The sequence below is a fragment of the Dryas octopetala genome, chromosome 7 (assembly GCF_963921425.1).
Source record: "Dryas octopetala chromosome 7, drDryOcto1.1, whole genome shotgun sequence".
Taxonomy (NCBI): Eukaryota; Viridiplantae; Streptophyta; class Magnoliopsida; order Rosales; family Rosaceae; genus Dryas; species Dryas octopetala.
This window is the reverse complement of record NC_141372.1, coordinates 1,984,562-2,010,616: the sequence shown is the minus strand read 5'-3', so window position 1 is coordinate 2,010,616 and position 26,055 is coordinate 1,984,562. Positions and strand designations below refer to the sequence as shown.

At 45.6% G+C, this 26,055-nt stretch overlaps 3 protein-coding genes across 3 annotated transcripts; all 3 read left to right on the top strand.

Moving 5' to 3' along the window:
• Nucleotides 1–879: 879 nt before the first annotated feature.
• On the top strand, nucleotides 880–4,958 carry LOC147278320 (uncharacterized). Its single transcript, XM_086250444.1, has 2 exons — nucleotides 880–1,463; nucleotides 1,609–4,958. The coding sequence occupies exon 2, from the start codon at nucleotides 1,810–1,812 to the stop codon at nucleotides 4,630–4,632; it is 2,823 nt and encodes a 940-aa protein (XP_086106570.1). The 5' UTR covers nucleotides 880–1,463; nucleotides 1,609–1,809; the 3' UTR covers nucleotides 4,633–4,958.
• Nucleotides 4,959–6,688: 1,730 nt separating this feature from the next.
• LOC147278319 (B3 domain-containing protein REM9-like) lies at nucleotides 6,689–8,232 on the top strand. Its single transcript, XM_086250143.1, has 4 exons — nucleotides 6,689–6,760; nucleotides 7,205–7,544; nucleotides 7,675–7,778; nucleotides 7,954–8,232. Exons 1-4 carry the CDS (start codon nucleotides 6,689–6,691, stop codon nucleotides 8,230–8,232), a joined length of 795 nt encoding a protein of 264 aa, XP_086106269.1.
• Nucleotides 8,233–21,518: 13,286 nt separating this feature from the next.
• Nucleotides 21,519–25,622, top strand: LOC147278318 (B3 domain-containing protein Os01g0723500-like). The gene is made up of 6 exons (XM_086250670.1): nucleotides 21,519–21,846; nucleotides 22,404–22,803; nucleotides 23,134–23,327; nucleotides 24,012–24,501; nucleotides 24,833–25,002; nucleotides 25,104–25,622. Exons 1-6 carry the CDS (start codon nucleotides 21,757–21,759, stop codon nucleotides 25,395–25,397), a joined length of 1,638 nt encoding a protein of 545 aa, XP_086106796.1. The 5' UTR covers nucleotides 21,519–21,756; the 3' UTR covers nucleotides 25,398–25,622.
• The last annotated feature ends 433 nt before the right edge of the window (nucleotides 25,623–26,055 follow it).

The window sequence follows — 26,055 nt, the reverse complement described above, 5'->3', positions numbered from 1 at the left end:
AAAATTCCTATTATCTACTAACTACTAAGTTTCAGTTTTAAGTCCACTAATTGAAGGCTGTTCTCCCACTTATCATCTCACTTTCTGAACCAAATTAATGTTAATTTGTTTAAAACTTTATATACTTACAAATTAGCCGATTATCTTGTTGAATAAAAGTTAGTGAGTAGCTTTTTGGTGTATCTATAATATAATCCGTGTGATATTTTTAATTTATTTATATTATAACATATATATATTTAATAATAGTATAAAATAAATTTATTATCTATTCATATTATAATATGGGAATTAATCATATCTAAATGACAGTATTATAGTATCAAATTTTTGTGTTTTCAAAACTAGGATAATAGTGATGTTACCATAATTTCTCCTAATTAATTAATTATTATTGTTTTCTTTACATACTTTATCAATAAAAGAAAGAAAACAAAAGAAAACAAAAGAAAGGAAAAGACAACTGATTATCTTCTTTCACAAAGATCTTAACGCACTTAGCAGGAATATATGATTATGGGTACATAAAAGGGTACGCGAAGTCAAAGCACCCCGCAACTTTTCTAAAACATTCTGCTTCAAAATGCACAAGTGGCAAGAGCGCTATTTGCAGTTTTGCACTTGAGAGCAGATTCCCTACCTATTTGCACTTCACCTTATGCTTATTGGTTATTCATTATTGCATGAAGTTGAGGACCAAGTTACAAAGACCCTGTGGAAAAAGGAGGGGTTAAACTGGAAAATCAAAGAGGAGGTCAGAGGTGTGTAATAATGTGGGTGGTAAGAGAAACAGGAAGCATTCAATGCGGACATGTCTGTATTGACTGCCATAGTAAATGAGGAGTTAATGGGATTCTTCAAAGGATTTGTTTTTATCTTGCCCTTCTATTTCAACTAGTACTATCTGAGAGAGAAAGGCAAGGCCAGGCAAAGATTGGTTGGTGGAAGAGCAGTGATAGTGGGGCGAGGAGTTGTTGGAGCTGTTTCTGCTGCTCTGCTCTCTCTCTGCTTTAGACCTCTTTCCTTGTGTTTATTTCTATCTTCTTTATTATTCTTTTTGGTCTTAATTCCTGGGCACTGTTTTCTTTTTTTACCTTTCATTTTTTGTTTGCGTCCTTGGGTCTGTCATATATGTTTCTTTACAAGACTTCATTTTTACTGGGTTTTGTTGCAAGAATTAAAGAATTCAATGGCAATAGGTTGTGGGATTAGTGAGATCCTTTTACTGTTCTCCTTCGAATCTTTCGAGAATGCATTGTTATAACAACAAGTTCCAGGTTTTGGGGTTCGAGTCTTTTTCTTGGGGATGTCTTTGAATCTCGGTTTTGCATCTTTTGTGGGGTTGAGAACTGGGTTTTGTTTATTTTATGGTCTTTGAAAGAGCTTCTGCTTGAACTGAAGCAATCCTTAATTATGGGCCCTTGAGTTGGGGTTTTCTCTGTGATCACATTCAATTATTAAAGGTAAGTTGTTCCTATTTCCTAATCAGATGTCCTTTGTGTTTTTTTCCTTTTCCTTTTCTCTTCTTTATGACCAATACTTACAGATCTCACAAAAGTTCTGGGTTTTAATAGAAGAATCTTTGTCTTTGTTGTTTGAATGTTTTAGGCAATAAAGTAAAGGCTCCTCAGCGGTGCAGCCAAAGTTTGAAATGCTATTCAATCTCTGAAACCCAAAATTTGATTTTGAATAGCAAGCGTTTGATCTTTTTTCAGACTCAGAAACTCGCTTTTGCTTTACTTGGTTTTTTGCTTCCTGGGCAGCAGTCAGACTGGTGTTTGAGAAAGAAAAAAAGACAGAGAGGCCTTAATGCATCTTTCAGTATGGAAGCCTATATCCCACTGTGCTGCTCTATTAATGGAGAAGAAGACCAGAAGGAGAGACGGTTCTGGTTTGACCGTGGACGCCAAGCGAAAGTCTTCAGTCCTCCGGCAATTGCAGGAAAACAAGCTCAGGGAGGCTCTTGAGGAGGCATCCGAAGATGGGTCTCTTGCAAAATCCCAAGACATTGATTCGGAGACACCAAATCAAGAAGGTAGCTTTGGAAGGTCAAGGTCTCTTGCTAGGCTCCATGCCCAGAAGGAGTTCTTGCGTGCCACATCACTTGCAGCAGACAGAACCTTTTCCACAGAGGATTCCATCCCTGATCTCCATGAAGCTTTCAACAAGTTCCTCACAATGTACCCAAAGTTCCAGTCTTCAGAGAAGATTGACCATTTAAGGTCAGAGGAGTACAGTCACCTCTCGGAATCGTCTGCAAAGGTATGTCTTGATTACTGCGGTTTTGGGCTGTTTTCCTCTCTTCAAACTCAACAATATTGGGAATCTTCTTCATTTACCTTGTCGGAGATAACTGCAAATTTGAGTAACCATGCTCTTTGTGGAGGTGCCGAGAATGGCTCTGTTGAACATGATATTAAGGCTAGGATTATGGATTACTTGAACATTCCTGAAAATGAATATGGTCTTGTCTTCACTGTTAGTAGAGGGTCTGCCTTTAAATTGTTAGCTGAATCTTACCCTTTCCAAACGAATAAGAAGTTGTTAACCATGTTTGATCATGAGAGCCAGTCTGTGAATTGGATGGCTCAGAGTGCCAAAGAGAAAGGTGCCAAGGTTTATAGTTCGTGGTTTAAATGGCCAACCCTGAAACTTTGCTCTAGGGAGCTGAAAAAGCAAATTGCAAACAAGAAAAGGAGGAAGAAGGATTCTGCAGCTGGGCTCTTTGTATTTCCTGTTCAGTCAAGAGTAACTGGGGCCAAGTATTCCTACCAGTGGATGGCACTTGCTCAGCAGAACAATTGGCATGTTTTGCTTGATGCTGGGTCATTGGGTCCTAAAGACATGGATTCACTTGGACTGTCTCTCTTTCGGCCGGATTTCATTATTACATCATTTTACAGGGTATTTGGATCTGACCCAACTGGATTTGGATGTCTTTTGATCAAGAAATCTGTGATGGGGAGTCTGCAAAGCAAAGGTGGGCGCACTGGGACTGGAATTGTGAGGATTCTCCCGGTTTTTCCACAGTACCTGAGTGATTCTGTGGATGGTCTTGATGTTTTGGCTGGAATTGAGAATGATACAGCCAACAATAATGAAGAATTATTGTCTGAAACACATGGGGAGTCTCAGATGCCTGCCTTTTCAGGTGTATTCACTTCCAATCAGGTGAGGGATTGTTTTGAGACAGAGATGGACCCGGACTCAGACAGGGATGGGGCAAGCACGATATTTGAAGAAGCGGAGAGCATTTCAGTGGGGGAGGTTATGAAGAGTCCAATCTTCAGTGAGGATGAGTCATCGGACAATTCATTCTGGATTGATTTAGGTCAGAGTCCATTTGGTTCTGATCATTCTGGCCAACTAACGAGACAGAAAACAGGTTCGCCCTTGCCACCATCATGGTTTTCTGGCAGGAAGAACAATAAGCTCCTCTCTCCAAAAGGAACTTCAAAAATGCCAAATAGCCCAGTCCATGATGATAAGAGGGTAAACCTCAGACTGCATGAAGATCCTGTGTTGTCTTTCGATGCAGCTGTATTATCAGTGTCACAGGACCAGGACCGTGCTAAGGGAATTCCTGAAGAAGAGATGTTTGCTGAAACAGGTACTGCCTCAGGACATGGTAGAACAAACTCAGATTCGCTTCATGTTAGGGAGATTCAAGAAGAACCTGAGATCAGGGAAGAGTCCATGCCCACAAATGAATTTAGGCCAAAGAACCAGACTTCTGGTCTCAAACTCAGTAACCTTGATAGTTCCTCAACCTCTGAAATTTGCCAAGAGTCAAAAGAAAGTGCTATAAGGAGGGAGACAGAGGGTGAGTTTAGACTTCTGGGAAGGAGAGAAACAAATAGATTTGCTGGTGGCAGATTTTTTGGTTTAGAAGAGGGTGATCTAGAGGCAAGCATGAGTCGCAGGGTGTCTTTTACCGTGGAAGACAACCACAGAGGAAAAGCGAGCCATATTTTGGAGCCGGGAGAAGCATCTTTGACTACCCTTGGTGAGGACGAGTCTATGAGTGAAGGAGAATATGGTGATGAGCAAGAGTGGGGAAGGAGGGAGCCCGAGATAATTTGTCGTTATCTTGATCATGTTAATATGTTGGGTCTGAACAAAACTACCCTCAGACTGCGATATCTTATAAATTGGCTGGTTACCTCATTACTTCAACTTCGGTTACCTGGTCCAGATGAAGGTGTGGGGGTGCCACTTGTGCAGATATATGGTCCTAAGATCAAATATGAAAGGGGTGCAGCTGTAGCTTTTAATGTGAGACAGAGCAGTGGAAGAGGGCTAATTCACCCTGAAGTCGTACAGAAGTTGGCTGAAAAGAATGGTATATCTCTTGGCGTTGGTATCCTTAGTCATGTGCGAATCTTGGATGGTCCGAAACAGCATTGTGGGGCATTGGATCTTGAAGATACATCTTTGTGCAAGCCAATGGCAAATGGCCGCCATGGAGGTAAGAATATGTTCTTTAGGATCGAGGTGGTTACAGCATCGCTTGGATTTTTGACCAACTTTGAAGATGTATATAAGATGTGGGCTTTTGTTGCCAAGTTTCTTAATTCATCATTTGTTGAAGGGGATGAATTACCTACAGTACCGGAGGATTCAGAAACGTAACACTTGTAAAGTATATGGATGTTTTTGCCTCTATGTTGAAGAAAATGGACCTACCCTGAAGGTTGTCCAGCTGAATATGGGAATGAAAGAAAGGATGCTTTGTGTGGTCTGTTCCCTCTGCTCCTACTTAGGAGATTTTCCTTGTGAGCAGATGAATTTATTTATTCTTGTTGGTTATATCTTTTGATGTATTTTTTTTGTATTACTGGTATTCAGTTTCATGCAAAGTTGGTCCATCTATAAGAAAAGAGGAGATCATATGAAAAATGTAACCGATTCTTTCCTCCAAAATCATTTGTAATCAGCTCAGATGGTCCTATGAAACTTGAAATAGATTTAAAATGGTCTGCATAATTTTCTTCATGTGGTAGGGTTGGCTTGTTGGTCCCATACAAAACTTGTAGTTAGTGGCTTGGTTTCCACCAATTTTTGTTGGATTACGAGTTAGGCATGTGGTTTGACTTGTCTACTCTTTTATCGATACATCTCTTTCAGACCCCCCGACCATTCCAAAATGTGTGATTTTGATACCAACAAATTTTAGAATCCCATCCCTTGTTTTACTCTGCTTTTCAAGCACATTGATGGTTGAAAGCAAGATTGATTCCTCTTAATCATACTCAGCACCCCTTGTCTGATACGGAAATGCCATATTCTAGCCAAAAGAAAAATATTGAAGTCTTCAGGCATTGACATTTGACGCTCTCTAGGTGTGTCGTGTCTCGTGTTTGTATTGGTGAATGGTGATATTAATTGGACTTTGCATATGAGTTGATATGTATGTTGCATATGTATCAAACCCCAGACATCTAGAAGCCCACCATTTTTCTCTATCATTTAAATTTTTGGGGTGGGTTGTCTGCACATGTTCATGGGTATTTGATGTTTGATTTGGATGGCATCAATAACAACACCTTGCTGTCTTTTAAATATAGACCCTACAAAAAATGGACCAGCTGACAGTATATAAAGCGACAAGTGCAAAGAAAACAAGAGCAAAGGGGTTGAAAAGAAAATGCCATGGACATAAGCCAACTCGAACTAATTGGTCATAATAGTTCATAATCTAAGAACATCCATTCCTATTTCATGTTTTGTAAATTAACTCAGCCAGTTTAGAGTCTGGACACACCGAAACGTAAAAAAATTAGGCAGAAAAGTCTGGTGAGGTGGTCCGAGAGGAGAGCGTTATTGATATCTGTGCTTGTAAGTTGTAATTATAATCACTCAAATGGACTGATTCTGGAGTGGTATGGTCGTTTTCGCGTGGATCTCATGCAATGGGTTTCCAGTGCATGTGATTTTCACATCACGCACTAAACGCACCCTAAATACAGTCACTCATATTATGTCTGCTCCTGCTGAGGTTGATCCGAGGCATATATATTGGTATCAACAATGTGGAGCCATTCATGTCTCCTTACTAACAATAGACTAATGCTACGAGACCACATTTTAGTACTACATTTTGATAAAATATTGAATATGGAAAAAGAAGCTGTTGTTTTGTAGTTGCTTGTGGGGTGGGCTCATTTTAAGGTGTGGGCTAATGGGCTTCAACTAAATTAGTATGGGATTAGTTAGGGGTTGAATCTTGGGCTGTACCAGCCCACGTCAACACCTTCAAAGTTCAAACCAATATTTCGTTTGTTTTTTTGTTTTTATAGTCAAGGCCTCAAAATCTGCTTGTAGACTTGATTGATTGACAAAATGACAAGTCAATTAAAGGTCACAGTTCTACAGTAGAAGGTGCAGCAGTTGACCAAAATGCAAAGGCTTTTTTATTGAATGGATGTGGACCATGTGGTAAATGATAATTTGACTGGAAAATTCTATAAAATAGAAATTTATATGTCATTAAAACACATTTTTAATTTTTAAATCTCATGCATTCAACGAAAGAATTTAGATTTTTGAATAATCATTTAGATATGAATCGCTACTATTTACTAACCCAACCATTATGGAGTGCACATATCTAAAGTAGACGAACGATTTAGATTTAGGGAGGTGTGAGTCTGAGAGCACAACTGTTTGGCGTTATTCTGGAATCTGGATGCACGGCGGAATGCTTCCACTTTCCAGACACTTTTTTAAGGTTTTGAAGCCTGGTTTCTGCGACAAACTTGTATGTTCTCTCTCTGAGTTTTTTGATATATGTTCTTGTTTAGCTATTGTAATAGGATAGGATGATGAGGGGTTTTTGTTTGTGGGTTGTGAGTTTGTGACTGGCTTCACACAGTAACCCTACCGAACCTATGGATTTTGTTTTTGGTTTGCTTTCAATCAATTAATTGACTGGAGTTTTTTTTTTTTTTTTTTGAATAACAATTTTCTGAAGGAAATTGAACTTTTAAAGAGTGAAAAAGAAGAGCCTATAAACTGTAATCTTAGATCCACCATATTAACATAACTGTAAATAATTTATGTTTGATGGTCAAATTGAATGATTCGGAAATTAAATTCATATTTCAAAGTTTTACTAGTAAGACATTTACTGATTTACCAAATGCATTAACATGAAGAACAAAGTCTTTGGCCTTTCTAATACTTTTGCTCTACATATGAACAGTCTATTCCAATAGCTTTCTGTAGACGTCTCGATAACGAAAAGAAATTGGATAAAGCTCTTATAGAAACCTGCCTGGGATTCTGGCATGTTAAAGTTGGTAGGAGTGAGGATGGTGTACTTTATTTTGAACAAGGTTGGCAAGAATTTGTGAAGCATCATGGCCTCAAAGTTGGAGATTTTCTAGTATTTGAACACAAAGGCAAAATGGTCTTCAATGTGGTGGCCTTTGATTCAAGTGCTTGTGAAAAACAGTTTCCTTATCCTACCAATTTGGCTAACAATAAGATGGCAACAACATCCCATGAAGCAAAGAGTGTCAAGCATCATCAGCATTCCAAAGGTGGTTTGTTTAATTTGTAGCAAAATTTTGAGAATGGCAGTGGCCCAGTGCTTGCTTGCCATTATCTTAGTTATTGTCATTGTTGCATCTAATGGTGGCTGGGTTAATGTGCCTTGGACTTTTTTCTTAGGAAAAATCCCTCTGGAAGAAATCAAATCTTCATCCTCAAGGAATCTTCCTCAGTTCAAGACAAAAATGAAAGCATCCCATGGGATCCATTGTAGGCCTTATTTGGTAAGTTTTCTACCTTATTAGAATCTGGAATTTCTGTGGCAGACCGCAGAGGTAGAATTGTCAAATTGGAACCCTTTATTAAGGGTTGAGTTGCAATTCTTACAACTAAACACATTAGTTAGCATGATGAAGTTTTTTTCTTTTGGGATTGTTTCTAAATGAGTGTTTTTGACAGAATATTCCTGCTCCATTTGTGAAATCAACTGGCATTGTGAAAAAATCCAGCCTAGTTCTCAGAGATCCTTGTGGAAAATTATGGCCAGTGAACCTAGGAACTTGGGAAAGCAATAAAAATGGTATGCTTCCTCGTATAGCCTTTTCAAAAGGATGGCATGAGTTTTATAGAGGCAACAAGTTGAAGAATGGAGATGTGTGCATATTTGAGCTCCATGATCAGACATCTAAGTCACGATCTAGACCTTTGTTGATGGATGTCCAGATTCTTCGCCGCTGATCCTAATCAGTCGTACCAACATAGTTGATGTTTTTTATTTTTGGATTTTGAACAATTAAGGTCATAAAAAAGATGCACATGTCTAAGTAATCGTCACAATCTTTGATTTTTTCTGAACAATGTTGTCAAGCTGTGACTCTTCTGCTGTTGGTAGTCAATGGAGTTGTGAATTCAGTCCTTGTAATATGATTGCCTGCTCCTCTTAATATGATGGAGAGCTAAAACAGGCCAGCAGACTGAAACTTCCTATATGCTTACTCTTAAATTGTAACCCTTTAAATGACCATACGACGTGTCGTGTGGGGTGAAACTAACTATGTGGCACCTTGATTGCACCCAAGTGGAGGATGTGCCGATGTGCTACGGCCATCCTATGATTCCCTTGATTGTGGGTCATATAGAGGGTAAAATCGTCCTTTTATGTTTATTAGTTGCTAATCCCATATGTTAGATTATGGTCTTACTGTTGATGCAAATTCTCGTAAGGTAGATGCAACAACTTAGATAAGCTGATCTGGCTGATCAGGTGCTTTGCTGGATGATGAAGTGGATGCTGGTTGAGATCTTCCTGCAAGAGAAACAAAGTCAAGGGAGATGGACCGGTGTGGTACCAGCCAAACACGCTCCGATGACGAAGTCAATGATGGTATCTGATGGTGGATGAGGAAGAACAAAGGAAGAACTTGGGAGAATGGGAAGAACAAGGCAAATGTTCTGGGTTATTCTCAGCAAGTTGGGTATATTCTTGGGAGAGTGGAAATTTTGTGTAAGTGTTTTGTGTGTAGATGCCTAGTTTTTGCACATATGACTTGATATATATAAGCAAAGGAAACCTTAATGAGTAAGATACCTGCATGTGAATGAATGGTTGCCAGAGACCCACGCACCTGGTCAGACCTAGTTGCATGCTCAGCTGCCTGCTTCTTCAGCATTCAATGCTGCATTGAATGCTCCATTAAATGCAAGGCTGGAAGGTTCAGGCAGACTGCTCCAGTAGTCATGAATGCAAGCCTGATATCCCTTCTGTCAGAAGATTTGTGTCAGGTGCATTTAAGTGCGGCGGTTCGTCCCAGCGTGATCTTCCCGGGAATGGCGGCGGAGAGCCGAGCCGAGCCGATACAAGCACGTGTCTTTATGCGTAGACATAAAATCCATGTATGATCGGATCGGGCACGGGATTCAAGACCGAGCCGATCCAGTAGACTGGGGTCCTCCCGAGACCTTACTGGCCGACGCCAGAACTCGAAAAGAGACCGTGCCCCGTGCCGAGCCGAGCCGAACCGGAATGACCGTGGTGAGATGGACACTCGATCCATTGAAAGATCATCGGTTCGGCTCGGACCGAACATGGTGGGCCCGGCGTGGGAATTCGGTCCGAGCTGGCAGAGGAAATGCTGACCAGTGATGATGTGGAGGTCAAAGTTTGACTATAGAAAGTCAACTCCGAGATGGGTGTTGACCAGCCACGTGTCGAGCCGTGATTGGCTATTCGGGTCGATGTGGATTTTCCCACAAACAGGAGTCCCCCAACTTCCGATCCGAACAGACAGTGGTGGATGGGAAGTTGAGATGTAAGGATTTTCCCAAGGATAGCATTTTGTTTGATCCGAGCCGAACCCTACAAATCTATGTTCTCGAAGATCCGAACACATGACGACTTGTGATTGGCCAAAATATCTCAGGGACAGGTGAAGGGACGTTTGATTTTTGCATGGGGGAACGTAAGGGTCACCTCATTATGGGTATTTTTGAATGCTTGACAGGTGTCAAGATCTGGCATGTGAAGCGCCAGAAATGAAGGGTTGAGATCGGATTTGCATGGGATATAAAAGGTCCCTTTCTCTCTCTTCCCTCCCATATTTTTCAGAAACCCTCCCTTTCTCCTGCAAAACTCTCTCTCTCACCGTGAAATCTTCTCTCTCACCGCCGTTCGAGTGGTAGTCCGATCCCAACATCGAGCGGGTACGGCGATAGGCGAGGTGATTCCGAGGGTGTTTGGGGCGGAGGGATTTGGCCGGACAAAACCAGTAAGTGATTCTGTCCACTTTTGAGTTTTTTGTGTTTTTCGGGTTTTTCTGGGTTTGTTCTTGGTGTTCTTGAAAAAGGCACTTTTCAATCCAAAAAGTGAGAGAAAAACGGAAAAAGGGTGTTTTAGCAATGTCTGAATCCGATTCGAGTGATCGGCTCGGCTCTGGGGAGGCGTTTGATGGAGACAGTGATGCCGATCAGAGCCGAAGTCCTCCCGCGGGCCAGGCAAGTTGGGATGGGTTGTCCGAAGAGTTGGACGAGGTCATCTCGGCGTTGCATCGCAACCCAGGCGAGGAGCGCCGAGCCCGAGAGGATCGGGAAAACCTCGAAGCGCCGAGTTCCGACCGGGAACAAGAGGCGGCCGAGGGCGACGACGAGGAGCCCCTTGACGTCGAGCCGATCGTGACCGTCCCGAGCAGGTTAACCTCGGGCTCAAGTGAAAGGGACAGGGGTCACGACGCGTCGACCTCGGCTCGGCAAGTGACAGGGAGTCCGATCGACCCGGACTTTTACGAGGAGTTGGCGTGGAAGGCCGATCAGATCCAAAACGAGATGACCGAGTTTCATCTCGAGGATCTGAGGGCTCGGTACTCTGTTCCCGAGGCCGTGCGGATGAGACTGCCGATGGAAGGGGAGAAGCCGAGCCGACCTCCTAAGGGATGGGTGACCATGTACCCGGAAATGTTTGAGAACGGGGTTCGGCTTCCCCTGCATCCATTCCTGCAGGACTGGTTGGCCATGATCGGCGCGGCGCCACATCAGTTGAATCCCAACGTGTACAGGATTATCCTGTCCATGCACATTTTGTGGCACAAGGTGCACAAATGCGAGCCGGATAAAGATATCCTGTTCTGCTCGTACGCACTGAGGTCGAAGAATACCGAGCTCGGCTTCTACAACCTGCAGGCGTACTCGGGGCCACTATTCACAGGGAATCCCTCCTCCCAAAAGACTTGGAAGAGGAGATACTTCTTTGTCTCCGGGGATTGGGAATTTGCCGATCCGAGCAGACCCACTCCGGCCCGGGTTCCGAGAGCTTTTAGAATCCCAGGTGGGCAATGGAAGACTGGGACCGATCCGAGGGCAATTTGTATATGCTTTGTAATGTTTGTATGTATATTTTGTGGCTAACTCCTTTTGGTTTCATCTTTGCAGTCAGCTGGGGCAAGTACAAGCTGAGAGGCGAGCTGAGGGATCAGGTTGCCGTGATCAGAGACTCGCCGACCGAATACCTATCCACCAGGTTCTTGCTCGGACAGACTCAGATCAGGTCGAGCGGAATCTCCTGGTTTGTACCCAGGTGGAATCCAAGAGCCGAGAGAGGTATGAGTTCGGCGGATCTGGAGGCTCGGCTCAGGAGGAAGGCGCAGAAGAGCGCCCAAAAGAAAGCTGAAGGCCGGGTGCCCGCCGAGCCGATCCCGGTGCCAGCGCCTGCCGCCGCCGTAGCCCGACCCGGGCCTTCCGTGACGAGACCTGCTCGGCAGGGAGAGAAAAGGAAGGGCCCGGTGACCGGTGCTCGTCCTGAGAAGAGAACCCGGGCCGAACCCGGTGGTGGGGATGCCGAAGCCTCTGGCTCGGTGCCCCAGAAGACGGTGGAGGTCGACCCCTGCGTCGAGCCGTTCGTCTCGGGCCTTAAGCGCGTGATGACCGCGAAGGCGCAGGAGGGGTTGTGGACCGGTCATGGCGAGCCGAGCTTCAGCCACCAGGCTCTGATCACATCCCGCCAGGCTATGATGGTAAGTCTTTTTTACCTCGGATTTCGTCTATCCGCTCGGTTCGGAATAATGATAAATGTGTTTCTTTTGCAGCTCGCCATGAGGCAGTTCGAAGCTGCCCACGCCGCCACCGAGGCCGAGGCGACAATGGGGAGGCTTCGGGAGCGTGTCCAGGAGCTTAAGGAGAAGCTGGCGGAGGCCGAGCGGATGGTGAAGGCCGAGCGCGATCGGTCGGCGGGTCTGCGGTCCAAGTTGGCCGAGAAAGAGGTGGACGTTGCTCGGCTCGGAAAGGAGCTCCTTGCATCCGAGCAGAAGGTGGCCGAGCTGGGCCAGTTTGCTGACGACCTTCAGCGGGACGTCGAGGCTGCCGAGCGGAGGGCTGTCGAGTCTCGGCGTCAGGCCGGATTGCCGAGCGTGCAGGCACTGGCCAATGCCCAGTTCGAGGGGTACAAGGAGCTGCTGGAGGAGATCCGGTCGAAGAGGCCGGACTGGGATGTCTCGTTCCTCGGCGAGTCCGATGGTGAGGAGGATACCCAGGGGAGTCAGCAGGATGAGCTTCCTCCTCCCGATTGCCAAGTCCCCACCGAAGCCGAGCCGACTCCGGAGGATCCTCCGCTGCCTGACTGCGAGCCGACCCCGATCCCCCCAGTCCCTGAATCCGATCCCAATGCTGAGATGCAGATCGGCGGGGTTGAGGTGGTGCAGCTCGGTGAGGAGACGCCCGAGGAGTCCATCGAGCCGATCCTGGAGGGCCCTGCCGAGCGATCTGCATGATGGCTTTATTTTGTTTTTTATGTTATCTTGTTTTTTTTTTTCTCCCCGAGCCGAGGTGTGGCTCGGGTTTGATTTTTGAACAATATGTATTTGGATTTTATGTTTGTTAATTTATCAGTATTTTCTTTTTATGATACAAGTTGTTGTCAGTTCAGCTCGGAATTTAAGCAAAAGACATAACTAATAACACATGAGTAAGAAAAATGATAAAAATGAAAAACATATTAAAAACAGAGGCAATTTGAGATCGGCTTGGCATGCCGATTGCAATGAGGATGAACGGTAATGATAAATTAGAACTTGTCTTCGGATCGGCTTGATAAGCATAACCAAGATAAGTAAAAATTTAACAACCCTAGTGATCCCGGATGGGTTCGGCATACCCATTGAGATATTTAGGAATGCAGTTTTTTGAGAAAAATATTCAAACCTACTTTCAGATCGGCTGGGCATGCACGATGAAAGTTTTGGTTGAAGTGTATATTTTTCTTTTAGAAATATCCTGTTGAACGTTAGGACTGTAGGAAGTCACTTCGGCTCGGACAGGGATTTTTATAGACCTGATAAGTCTGTAATATGTCGAGCATCGGGCCGGAAATGGCGCGCCAGCTCGACACATGAGTTTATAGACCTGATGAGTCTGTAATATGTCGAGCATCGGGCCGGAAATGGCGCGCCAGCTCGACACATGAGTTTATAGACCTGATGAGTCTGTAATATGTCGAGCATCGGGCCGGAAATGGCGCGCCAGCTCGACACATGAGTTTATAAACCTGATGAGTCTGTAATATGTCGAGCATCGGGCCGGAAATGGCGCGCCAGTTCGACACATGAGTTTATAGACCTGATGAGTCTGTAATGCACCGAGCTTCGGGCCGAGAATGGCACTTCGGCTCGGCACATGGGTTTACTATTTTTTCAAAGGAAACACTTAGATTTTTCCTCTTTGCTGGAAGTGTATAGGAGTAGAGTCCCCAGTGTTTGCTTTGAAGAAATAAGAAGAAATGAGTCAAAATATGTTCATCTCTTCATTGATTGGAATGGGTGTTAAGTCGGACAGTCCCCGATCCTAACTACATTTTACTGGTAATAAGTCTTCAAGTGTTCAGCGTTCCAGCTATGCTTGAGAGGCTTCCCAGCCAGAGTGGCCAAGTTGTAAGTGCCAGGCTTGACTATGCCTGTGATTCTGTATGGTCCGGTCCAGTTCGGATCGAACGAACTCTCCTTGATGGCAAGGGGATTCTTCTTCATGACGAGACTGTCCAATCTGAAGCTTCTGGGTCTGACCCTCTGATCGTAGTATTTGGCTACCCTCTGCTGGTAAGCGGCTCGGCAGAGATTTGCGTCGGTTCGCCTCTCCTCGATCATGTCCAGGCCGAGCCGGATTGTCATTGGTCTCGGGATTGTATGTGCCGGTCCGGAATGAAGGAGTCCCCATTTCGACCGGGACGACGGCGTCAGTTCCGAACGCCAATGCGTAGGGTGTTTCCTTCGTCGAGTTGCGATAGGAAGTTCGATAAGACCAAAGCACCTCTGGCAAGAGTTCAGGCCAATTCCCCTTAGCATTATCAAGCTTAGTCTTGAGGGTCTTCTTGATGATCTTGTTGATGGCCTCGACCTGTCCGTTTGACTGCGGATGGTAAGGCGCGGTGAAGCGCAAGTTGATGTTCAGACGCGAACAAAAACTCCTGAACTTCTTGCAGTCGAACTGTTTGCCATTGTCCGCAATGATGGTGTGCGGCATGCCGAATCGGCAAATGATGTTCTTCCAGACGAAGGTCTCCATTCGTTCGGCCGTGGTTGTGGCTAGGGGCTCGGCCTCGGCCCATTTGGTGAAGTAGTCGACTGCTACTACGGCCATGGTGACTTGCCCTTTCGCCTTCGGCATGGGACCGATCAGATCGAGTCCCCACTGCGCGAACGGCCAGGGGCTGGATATGGAGGTCAGAGCCTGGGGAGGTTGATGGGGGACTGCGGCAAATTTCTGGCATCTGAGACAAGCGCGAGAGAGATGATCCGCGTCTTTGTTCAGCGTTGGCCAGAAGTAACCCTGTCTGATTGTCTTGTAGGCAAGGGCTCTTCCTCCAGAATGGTTTCCGCATATCCCCTCGTGGATTTCTCTCAGCACATCCTGACTTTCTTGGGGAGTGACGCACCGCAAGTAGGGCAGGGAGAAACTCCTTTTGTAGAGCTGACCATTGATCATGCTGAACCGAGCCGACCTCGTCTTGATGAGACGTGCTTTGTCTCTCTCCGGGGGAAGGATCCCGGAGACCAAGTAATTGATGATCGGCGTCATCCAGTTCGGCTCGGCCTCGGTCTGCATGACGGTGACTTCGTTTTCGACGGTGCTAGGTCTGTCCAGGATTTCAACTGGAACGTGTCTAGCGGATCCGGTGTCTGTGGCCGAAGCCAAACGTGCCAAGGCGTCGGCTCTGCAGTTCTCTGCCCTCGGGATTTGGGATATTTTGTACTCAAGGAAGTTCCCAAGCAGCAGACGAGTCTTCTCGAGATAGGCAGTCATGCTAGGTTCTCGAGTCTCATACTCTCCCAATATCTGATTGACGATGAGTTGGGAGTCGCTGAAGATGTTCAGTTTGGTTGCGCCGAGCTCTTTTGCCAGTCTGAGTCCGGCGATGAGAGCCTCATACTCTGCTTCATTGTTGGATGCTTGAAATTTGAAGCGAAGGGCATACTCCATCACGACTTGTTCTGGGGAGATCAGAACAAGCCCGGCTCCACTTCCCATGGTGTTGGAAGATCCGTCCACATAGAGGGTCCAGGTGAGGAGGTCAACCTGGCTGTGATCGCCGTTTGAGTTCGGATCAGACGCCGCTGGCATAGCGTCGGTGCGCGGTGGATCCTCCGTCGAGGTGGTCGACTCACAGATGAAGTCCGACATGGCTTGACCTTTGATGGCCGTCCTGGGACGGTAGATGATGTCAAACTCGCCGAGCTCGATTGACCACTTGATGAGCCGACCCGAAGTCTCGGGTTTTGCCAGGATTTGTCTGAGCGGCTGATCCGTCAAGACAACGATTGAATGAGCCTGGAAGTAGGGTCTCAGTTTCCGAGCCGAGCTGACCAGGGCGAGAGCCATCTTCTCGAACTTTGGATACCTGGTCTCGGCATCGGCGAGAGCTCGGCTCGTATAGAAGACGGGGTGTTGTACACCGCCGACCTCTCTCACTAGAACTGAGCTGAGAGCCGAGTCAGAGACAGAGAGGTAGAGAAAAAGTTCTTCACCTTCTTCTGGTTTGGATAAGATGGGAGGTTCCCCCATGTGCCTTTTCAGATCTTGAAAAGCCTGCTCGCATTGGGGGGTCCATTCTATGCTCTTCCCTGCTCCCCTTAAGGCTTTGAAGAAAGGGAGGCACCGGTCGGTGGATTTTGAGATGAACCGGTTCAGGGCGACGACTCTTCCAGTCAGACTCTGGATTTCCTTGCGTGTCCTTGGGGACTTCATGTTGATCAAGGCCTGGATCTTCTCCAGGTTGGCCTCAATCCCCCGTTGGCTGACCAGGTAGCCAAGGAACTTTCCTGACCGAACCCCAAAGACACATTTGGCTGGGTTCAGCCGCATCTGATACTCCTTCAGGACTCCGAACATGTCTGAGAGGTCCCTGACGTGATCGTCCGCTTTGATGCTTTTGACCAACATGTCATCCACGTAAACCTCTACGGATTTGCCGATGGAAGATCTGAACATGTGGTTGACCAGCCTTTGGTAGGTGGCTCCGGCGTTTTTGAGGCCGAAGGGCATGACCTTGTAACAGTACATGCCGCGATCCGTTATGAAAGATGTGCCTTCCTGATCGGACTTATGCATCAGTATCTGGTTGTATCCAGAATAGGCGTCCATGAAGCTGAGGAGCTGATGTCCTGCCGTTGCATCGACGAGCTGATCTATTCTGGGCAAGGGAAAACTATCCTTGGGACAAGCCCTGTTCAGATCGGTGAAGTCCACGCACATCCTCCACTTTCCGTTGTTCTTCTTCACCATGACCACGTTGGCAAGCCAGTCGGGATAATTGACCTCCCGGATGAATCCGTTGTTTTGCAATTTGGTTACCTCTTCAGCCATGGCAGCGTATCGGACCGGATCGTATGACCTCCTCTTCTGACGGACCGGTTTGCATCCCGGATCGGTGTTCAGCCTGTGGGTGATCACGTCAGACGATATGCCTGGCATGTCATCGTAAGACCAGGCGAACACTTCCGCATTGGCACGGAGGAAGTTAATGATGGCAGAACGTTGCTCGGGGCTGATCTGAGTCCCCACTCGGACGAGCCGATCCGGTGTCTCGGCCGAGATCGGCACTTCCTCCCAGGCCTCGGCGGGAAGGGGCCGAGATTCTGGGTTCGGCTCGGAAATGAAATCGAACGTCTCCGCCCTCGGCCACCTGCCCGAATCAGCGATGGAGTCGAGTTCCTGTGAGTTCGGCAGCTGACCCTTCTGCTTGATCGAAGCGGCGTAGCAAGACCGAGCCGAGCACTGGTCTCCCTGAATGACGATGCAGTCGTCGCCCACCGGACATTTGATAAGGAGGTTGGCGTAATGGACGATGCAGTCAAGGTCGACCAGAGCCGGTCTGCCCAGAATGATGTTGTAGGCTGACGGCCGCTTGACGACAATGAAGTACGTCATACAGGTCTTCTTGATCGGTCCCTTCCCGAGCGAAAGGGGAAGGTAAATGTGTCCGAGGGGCTGAACCACTTCTTCCCCGAATCCGACCAAGGCAGGTGTATCGGTCTCCAGCTTATCCTCGCCGATGCCCATCTGCGCGAACGCAGAGTGGTAGAGGATGTTGACTGAGCTCCCTCCATCGACGAAGGAGCGCGCAATGGTAGTCCCGGCCACCTCAGCCACTATGACGACCGGATCATAGTGGGGGAAGATGACCTCGTTTGCCTCGTTCGACTCAAAGGTGACCGGCGCCCAGTCCTTCTGCTGTCTTTTGGAAGTGCTGGGCTGACCTGCCTGGATCGACAGGGACTCGTGAGCTTGAGCCGCCTGTCTGACATACTCCTTCTGGGATCGGTTCGAGCTTCCCACGAAGGTTGGCCCTCCGCCGATCGATCCGATTGCAGCATCCTGGACCTCGATGGTGTTGGTGGGCTTCTTCAGCGCGGCCTTGGGTACCCTAGGCCCGCCGGCCAGGAATTGGTTGATCTTACCCGCCCGGGCAAGAGTCTCAATTCCGTCGCGGAGGGCGTAGCAATCACCCGTGACGTGGCCGTGATTGGAGTGGTACTTGCAGAAGACGCCCTCCTTGATTTTGTCTGGGGGGGGTCCCTTGATCTCCCTTGCAACTGGGAGTTGGTCCTTGACCTTGGAGTAGATTGTCTCCAGACCGGCATTGAGGGGAGTGTACTCCGTGTACTGGACAAACTTGGGTCCCTTACCCAGAAGTTGGCGTGGCTCCTCGGTCCTGGTCTTCTTGGATTGGACCTGGGGTTTGGGACTTGCAACCTCTCCCTCCTTTCTCTTGGTCGGGGTCGGCTTGGGATTCAGGGCCTCCACCTGAGCATCCCATTCCTCAGCCCGCGCCCACTTAGTGGCTTCGGCAGAAAGCTCATCGTAAGTGGAGGGAGGATTCCTCATTAGGTGGGAGCGGAGTCCCCCAGCATGCAGACCTTGCATGAGGGCATTCTTTGCTGACCTATCGTCGCAATCGTCGCACTTCGTATACTCGATGTTGAAGCGGATCAGATAGGCCTTGAGGCTCTCCCCTTCTTGCTGCTTAACGAGCGACATATCGTTCAAGTTGTAGAGTCGTTCGGATACAACCCGATATCTCGCCAGGAAGGCCCTTCGGAGGTCGGAGAATGAATCGATGGAGTTCGGTTGGAGAGTTCGGAACCATCCCCGAGCCGAGCCCTTCAAGGTCGAAGGGAAGATTCTGCACTTCGTGGCTTCAGATGCCTGGCGAGCCTCCATGGCGTATCTGAAGCTGTCAAGATGGTCGTAGGGATCCTTGGTCCCATCGTACTGATCCATCTTGGGGGGTTTGGTGTCGCGGGAGACCTCAGCATCCAGAATTCTGCTGGTGTACGGGAGGGGGAGTTCCTCTCCGTGGTCGGCCCTACCTGTGTACCCCCTGGAGACCTCGACGTGGCCGAGCCGATCGTGGACGCTCCGGATTTGGTCCTGGACCAGAGTCCGGACAAGATTTTCCACGTCGGGCGGGGTCGGCTCGGCCGTATTTTCCCCCGAGCATTCGGCCTGGTTACCGAGTCTCTCACTCACCGGCTGGCGAGTGATCCTCTCGCTGACCGGTCGTCGATCCGACATGATCATAGTCGATCCCAGTCGGTCGCTCACCGATCGCCTGCCTGAGTGAGCTCCTGATGGGGAAGGATCCTGGCCGATGATGGGGCCGAGCCTATCCCCAATCGGGACCCTGGTTTCAGCCGAACCGACTGGACTGTTGGTCCCCAACCTTGATTGGGCCGGGGGTCGTCGGTTTGTATTCGGGTCGGCACGGTCTCCGTCCGAATTCCTGAGGACACGTTTCCCGAAAGCCGCCTGTTTTCGTTGAAGAAGACGGTGGGCGTTCAGGCACTCGGCCTGTTCAGCCGGGGGCATGTCCTCGAAGCCCGGGAAGACGTGATCCGAGTCCTGCCGATCGGTCTGGTCGTTCGGCTCGGCAGGGGTGCTTTGCCGAGAAGGAGATGGTGAAAGGACCTCCTGCTCGGTTCGGGTTCGGCGCGATCGGAAACCCGATCCCCCGCTGTTCTCGAGCTGAGCACGATGGCGTGCAAGTTCGCCGGCCAGCTCGGCCTGTTTTGCAAGCAGCTCATTATTCTGCTTCAGGAGTGCATTCTCTGCGGCTAGATGTCGCCGGCTCTCCTTGAGGAGTTTATGAGCAGCTCGGATTTTCGAGGGACCTTTGGACTTTGATGTCCTGGGGAGTTGTGCTCCCCTCGTTTTCTCAGGCGTCTCAGGCTGATGTTGTTCATCATTCTGAGATGTTCCTGAGGAAGAGCTGGTGTCCCGAAAGATGGTAGTCATGATGACTCGCGTGAAGGAAGAGCTTAGCGCTTGCGGTGATGAACACAACGGCTGAAGTCACTTCCCACAGACGGCGCCAATCTGTTGATGCAAATTCTCGTAAGGTAGATGCAACAACTTAGATAAGCTGATCTGGCTGATCAGGTGCTTTGCTGGATGATGAAGTGGATGCTGGTTGAGATCTTCCTGCAAGAGAAACAAAGTCAAGGGAGATGGACCGGTGTGGTACCAGCCAAACACGCTCCGATGACGAAGTCAATGATGGTATCTGATGGTGGATGAGGAAGAACAAAGAAAGAACTTGGGAGAATGGGAAGAACAAGGCAAATGTTCTGGGTTATTCTCAGCAAGTTGGGTATATTCTTGGGAGAGTGGAAATTTTGTGTAAGTGTTTTGTGTGTAGATGCCTAGTTTTTGCACATATGACTTGATATATATAAGCAAAGGAAACCTTAATGAGTAAGATACCTGCATGTGAATGAATGGTTGCCAGAGACCCACGCACCTGGTCAGACCTAGTTGCATGCTCAGCTGCCTGCTTCTTCAGCATTCAATGCTGCATTGAATGCTCCATTAAATGCAAGGCTGGAAGGTTCAGGCAGACTGCTCCAGTAGTCATGAATGCAAGCCTGATATCCCTTCTGTCAGAAGATTTGTGTCAGGTGCATTTAAGTGCGGCGGTTCGTCCCAGCGTGATCTTCCCGGGAATGGCGGCGGAGAGCCGAGCCGAGCCGATACAAGCACGTGTCTTTATGCGTAGACATAAAATCCATGTATGATCGGATCGGGCACGGGATTCAAGACCGAGCCGATCCAGTAGACTGGGGTCCTCCCGAGACCTTACTGGCCGACGCCAGAACTCGAAAAGAGACCGTGCCCCGTGCCGAGCCGAGCCGAACCGGAATGACCGTGGTGAGATGGACACTCGATCCATTGAAAGATCATCGGTTCGGCTCGGACCGAACATGGTGGGCCCGGCGTGGGAATTCGGTCCGAGCTGGCAGAGGAAATGCTGACCAGTGATGATGTGGAGGTCAAAGTTTGACTATAGAAAGTCAACTCCGAGATGGGTGTTGACCAGCCACGTGTCGAGCCGTGATTGGCTATTCGGGTCGATGTGGATTTTCCCACAAACACTTACCATTCATGTGATTTGCGTGTGCTTTATTTGATGGTTATTGACGAAATTTTTATTTTTCACGGGAGTAAAATTGAAATACAAAACAAACCACGAAAACGGAAAACCATTTTGTGACATTTTGCAGGCATTACATAGTTCAATTTGTACTCGCCAGTTTAGTTATGAATTTTTTTTATTTAAATTATGAAACTTATGGTTAACCTTTTATAATAATACAGTTAATTATCGGTTAAGTGGGGCTCGAAAAATTACACTACTGTTACTAAGATAATGAACGTGTCGGTTCTATAGCAATAGCATTTTTCCTTGTCACCAGCACAAAAAGACTAAAATAACCTCTCTTGGTGACGCGGTGTCTTTCTATTAGTTTAAAATCGAGCACTGCAACATAAGTTACATAACATATGTGACTTCAAGACATTGGATCTATTTCTTAACCTCCTATAGCACGTGGCATTGTCAGTCCTCTGATCTTCTACCAACGTACTCACGCTCCCAATCGCGAGTCAGTAACACGGTACACGTCGAACGAGCTCTTGTACGTGTGAGAAACTCGCTCCAAATCGAGTCCTGGAGTAAGTGAGAGAAAGTGACTGGCTTTAATTTCGTCTCTCTCTTAATTTTCCCTGGAAAAAATAAAACGAAAAGAAAATTGGGGAAGAAAGAAACGCCATAGTTTTATTTGATCGTTAAGCCTCGAGTGTTGTTCTGTCTACCTTTCCAATTTATTGATGGTTGCTTCCATGTAATTCTTCCCAGCAAATATGTAGAGGCCCCGTTTGGTCGCTTAGAAAATTTTACTGAAATTCTGTTTTCTGTTTGGAGCTTGAGATACTTGCAAGCGATTTTCAATGGCAGAAGAAGCTCAAAGGAAGATGTCGAGTGCGAGAAGGCCTCACTTCTTTGCGTTTTATTCTGCTGATTTGAGCTCAGAACGACTGGTACTTTCTCTTTTCCCCTTCCTCTTATATTTACCATCATTCTATCTGTTTGGATCATTTTGTTTTTTGTTTTTTTCTGTTCCTTCTCAGGATTAGGGTTAGTGCGTAAACTTTGCTCCTTAATTTGTAAACAGAGAGTCTTTGGATTTGGGTTGTGCAGTAAAAACAGTGAAATTGCTTATTGCATGTCGGTCTTAGTATCTTACACAGAAATTATGCATTCTTTATCATACAAGAATGTTAGTGTGTTACTGCTCAAAGAGGGACTTCAATGGGGTACCTCAACAGAGGAAATATGACCCAACTCGTAGCTATGGGAAAGTGATAATTTCAAAGCTAAGTATTGAAAGCCATTTTGAGCATTGTTTGTCAGGTACAGCCAACTAGTGATGGTCTTTATAAGTTTTCTCTAGTTAACTCCACGATGCCTAATTGCCTTGAAGGAATAGTGTTATTATTTTCTAGCTTCAAAGTGTACCTAAGTTAAAATATTGTTGGTTTAAGCTTGGTGTCTGAGGCATTTTTTATGGTGACACAATTGCAATATTATGTTACAGAAAATACCAGAAAGATTCATGAGACACCTGGAAGGCAGAACATCTGGGTTAGTTTCATTGTTTGGTCCTAGTGGAAATGCATGGAATGTTGACTTGATTCAACAGAATGGTGATTTATATTTCCATCATGGGTGGCCAGCATTTGTGAGAGACCATTTTGTAGAATGTGGTGACTTCTTGATTTTCAGATATGATGGTGAGTTGCATTTCACTGTGCAAATTTTTGATCAAAGTGCATGTGAGAAAGAAGCTGCATTTCATTGTGAATATGGCCAAGATTCTGGCTACTTTGACAAAAGTTTTGGACGAAAAAGGGGCAGGGAGGAAGGATGCGGACTTGAGCTGGTAATGTGTGAAGAAGCAACTTCTTCCAAGGCAATAAAGCCATATGAACAGCCTGGTAAGCATACCAACTGATCTTTTGGGTTTTGACAGAAGGGCAAATTTTTTAATCACTAGAGAATTCTGCAAAGCCTGCCTTTTATTTATCCCCTTTGAGTAATCTGTTTGTAAATTCAGCTATTTTAGCTAATTTTTAGTTATATTAGAGTGAAAGGATAAAACAACCCCACTTTGCATGTAATCACACTCTATGCATAAAAAGATGAAGGTCATATGTACTTGAATGTCAACCTTGTAAGAAAGTAATCCATGAAATAATGAGTTTTTCTTTGTCTGTGTATACAGAACATACGGATGCAATTAGTGATATTTTTGTTCCTGCTTGCAGATTTGAATATTGCTTTATTAAAAGCAAAGGCATCCATCCAAAATATGTACGGAAAAGGAGATGGCTTAAATGGGAATGGTAGAGTTGGTATGCAGATGTCGTCGGCACATGAAGTAGCTCATTCATTTAGCTCCTCTAACCCTTATTTTGTGAGAATCATGAAAAGTTTCAACATCAGTGGTTCATATACTCTGGTGGGTTGTTTCCTCTGGTTTTGTTATTCTATCCTCTTTTTTTGGCCTAATATTGTAAGGTCAACATTTTGCATCAAATCACTTTCTTGAGGTGCCATCCCATTGTAATTTAGATTGAGGTGTTAGATAAGTAGTATTCTCTTGCTCTAGTTATCTGCTTTTATGCATCTAGAAAACTACTTTACTGATTCCATTTTGGCATTAATTATTTGTTAGCAAGTTCCTCAAACCATGTATAATCTTTCTTTGTGTCACACTAAAAAAAAAGGCCTGTTTGGTGTGCTGCTATCATCTTTAATAGTGCTGCTTCCTGTGGGAAATACTTAAAAGGTGTTCTCTTAAATCTGGAACCATAAAGTCCCAGAGATTGTGACTATGATTCCTAATTTTTGTTTTTTGGTTCAGATTTGGGGTTTGGACAGGGTCACAGTATTCGAATTTTGTCATTCACATGGAAGTCTATACTCTATATGGTATTTGCGGGAAAGATGTTTCAGAGTTTTATGGGTTTTCTTCTCATTTTCTTGACATGAATACACTGCACTCACAAATCTTGGTGCTCTCATCCACAATTCCACCAGTTTAATTAATAAGCATACACATATGCATATATGCTCACATGTATACGTGTGTGTGTGCGCATGTGGTTGAATTTTCTCTTACTAACTGCTTTATGCTTTGCAGAATATCCCATTTAAATTTTCAGTGGCACATCTACCAAACTGCAAAGTAAAGATTGTCCTTCAAAATGTGAAAGGTGAAAGTTGGACTGTCAATTCTGTGCCAACTACAAGAGTGCATACAAGTCATACTCTCTGTGGTGGATGGATAGCTTTTGTTCGCTATAATGACATAAAGCTTGGAGATATCTGCATTTTTGAACTTGTGCGTGAGTGTGAATTTCGTGTCCACATTCAGAGTGGAGAAACTTCTAGTAGGTTAGGTGCTGGGCTAGCTGTCACTTCACATAAAACTCTCAAAGGTTTGTCAAAGAAAATGAAGGGGAACTCTCCTAAAGTCCATTCAAAGAGCCTAAGAAAGATAGAGCTAGCTGATAAAATAGCATCGTATAGATATCAAGAAGCTGCTTTCACTAACGACACAAGGAAACATGGTAGCACATCTAAAAGATCTGCACTGTGCTCTCAGTCAAAAGCTGCCAATAAAAAGTTGGGTAAGTTTTCCAACTAAGTCCTCTTAAACAATTTATTGCAAAGATGGGGCCATGACGGCTATCCATCTTTGGTTGACATTAGCTTGAAGTTCATCTAGATTTGCATGCTATATTTTTATCTTTAAACTTCAGGCTCATGTATTTAGATTTTCAATGTGTTTAAGGGACTCTTGATAATTATATTGCTTAGAAATAGTAATTAAATAATAAAATTGAGAATAGTTTGATGTACAACTGGCTCAGGTGGGGTAGGGATGAGAAGGTGCAAGGTTCAAAGAGCACCTTCATTTTTCTAACTTAAATTGTTTTCTGAACCATGAAATGGAGACAGTTAATCGCAGGAAAAAAGGTGTTGAAGATGAACTAGGCTCAAAAGCCGGAAGTAGTTTGAGAATGAAGTTAGCACTTGATGAAGAAAGAGCAGCTCGATCTTTCACTTCTTGTTTCCCAAATTTTGTGAAAATTATGAAGAAGTTCAACATCAGTGGTTCATATACGTTGGTGAGTCTTGTAGATATGTGTACAGACATGTTCATGTCGTTCTTTTGAAGATTGTTGTTGGCACCGGTCCGTATTTATAGATTGTTTTTATTATTGTGCAGAAAATCCCATACCAGTTTTCCACAGAACATCTTCCCAACCATAAAACAGAGATTGTGCTTAGAAATTCAAAAGGGGAATGTTGGACTGTGAACTCTGTCCCAGACTCAAAAGGGCGAATGGTGCATACTTTTTGTGGAGGATGGATGGCGTTTGTACGCGGAAATGATGTAAATATTGGAGATATTTGCATGTTTGAACTGGTTGCTAAGAATGAAATGCAAGTGCACATTTCCGGGGTTGGTAAAACTGGGTTTGAGCATCAAGGTGGAGAAGCAACCTCTAATGCAGTATAGCTATCGTGTACTCTACCAGCAATCATCCTTTGTGATACATGATTCCAGCTCAACTATCCCTGGATACATGTTTTGTGGTGAGCTTTGCAATTTGCATTTTGTTTTGCTCTAATCATATGTGCAGTGTCTCTTTAGTTTAGCTTCTGCACATTATGGTGACTACTAACTAAATTCCCTTTATGAGGGTGTTGTCATCTACAAGCAATCATACTTTTCTGTGATGAATATGAATGTTAATAGAACTTCACTGAACATATTTTGTGAGCTTTGTACTTGTGGCTATTGCTTACGAAATCCTCTATATGCTGAATGGAGTGGCATACCAATATGATGTCGTCAACTTTTTCTGTTTCATGCATTTTGGTGATGTTTACAGTTGATATCAATGAACTGGTTGTTTACCTGGTAATTTTGTATGTGTATTTGTTTTCATTAAACTCAACTTAAATCCAACCATTAAAATCTCAGGCAAGAAGGAAAAAAAAGGAGGGAGAGGGGGGGATTTGCTCCGTACTCAACATTTATATTTTGTTTTGCTACGACTCCTAACTCTATATTTATGTAGTTCTTATTATTTATAAGAAGTTTATGATGATGAAGCACTGGAAAATAATAGAATAATATAGAAAAAAGAATCCACTGGAATGATACAAGCGGC

Coding starts and splice junctions, on each gene's coding strand:
- LOC147278320 (XM_086250444.1), top strand. CDS start 1,810: ATGCATCTTTCAGTATGGAAGCCTATATCCCACTGTGCTGCTCTATTA.
- LOC147278319 (XM_086250143.1), top strand. CDS start 6,689: ATGCACGGCGGAATGCTTCCACTTTCCAGACACTTTTTTAAGGTTTTG. Junction 6,761..7,204: donor CTGGTTTCTGCGACAAACTT/GTATGTTCTCTC, acceptor ACATATGAACAG/TCTATTCCAATAGCTTTCTG. Junction 7,545..7,674: donor GCATCATCAGCATTCCAAAG/GTGGTTTGTTTA, acceptor CTTTTTTCTTAG/GAAAAATCCCTCTGGAAGAA.
- LOC147278318 (XM_086250670.1), top strand. CDS start 21,757: ATGGCAGAAGAAGCTCAAAGGAAGATGTCGAGTGCGAGAAGGCCTCAC. Junction 22,804..23,133: donor AAAGCCATATGAACAGCCTG/GTAAGCATACCA, acceptor TCCTGCTTGCAG/ATTTGAATATTGCTTTATTA. Junction 25,003..25,103: donor TCAGTGGTTCATATACGTTG/GTGAGTCTTGTA, acceptor ATTATTGTGCAG/AAAATCCCATACCAGTTTTC.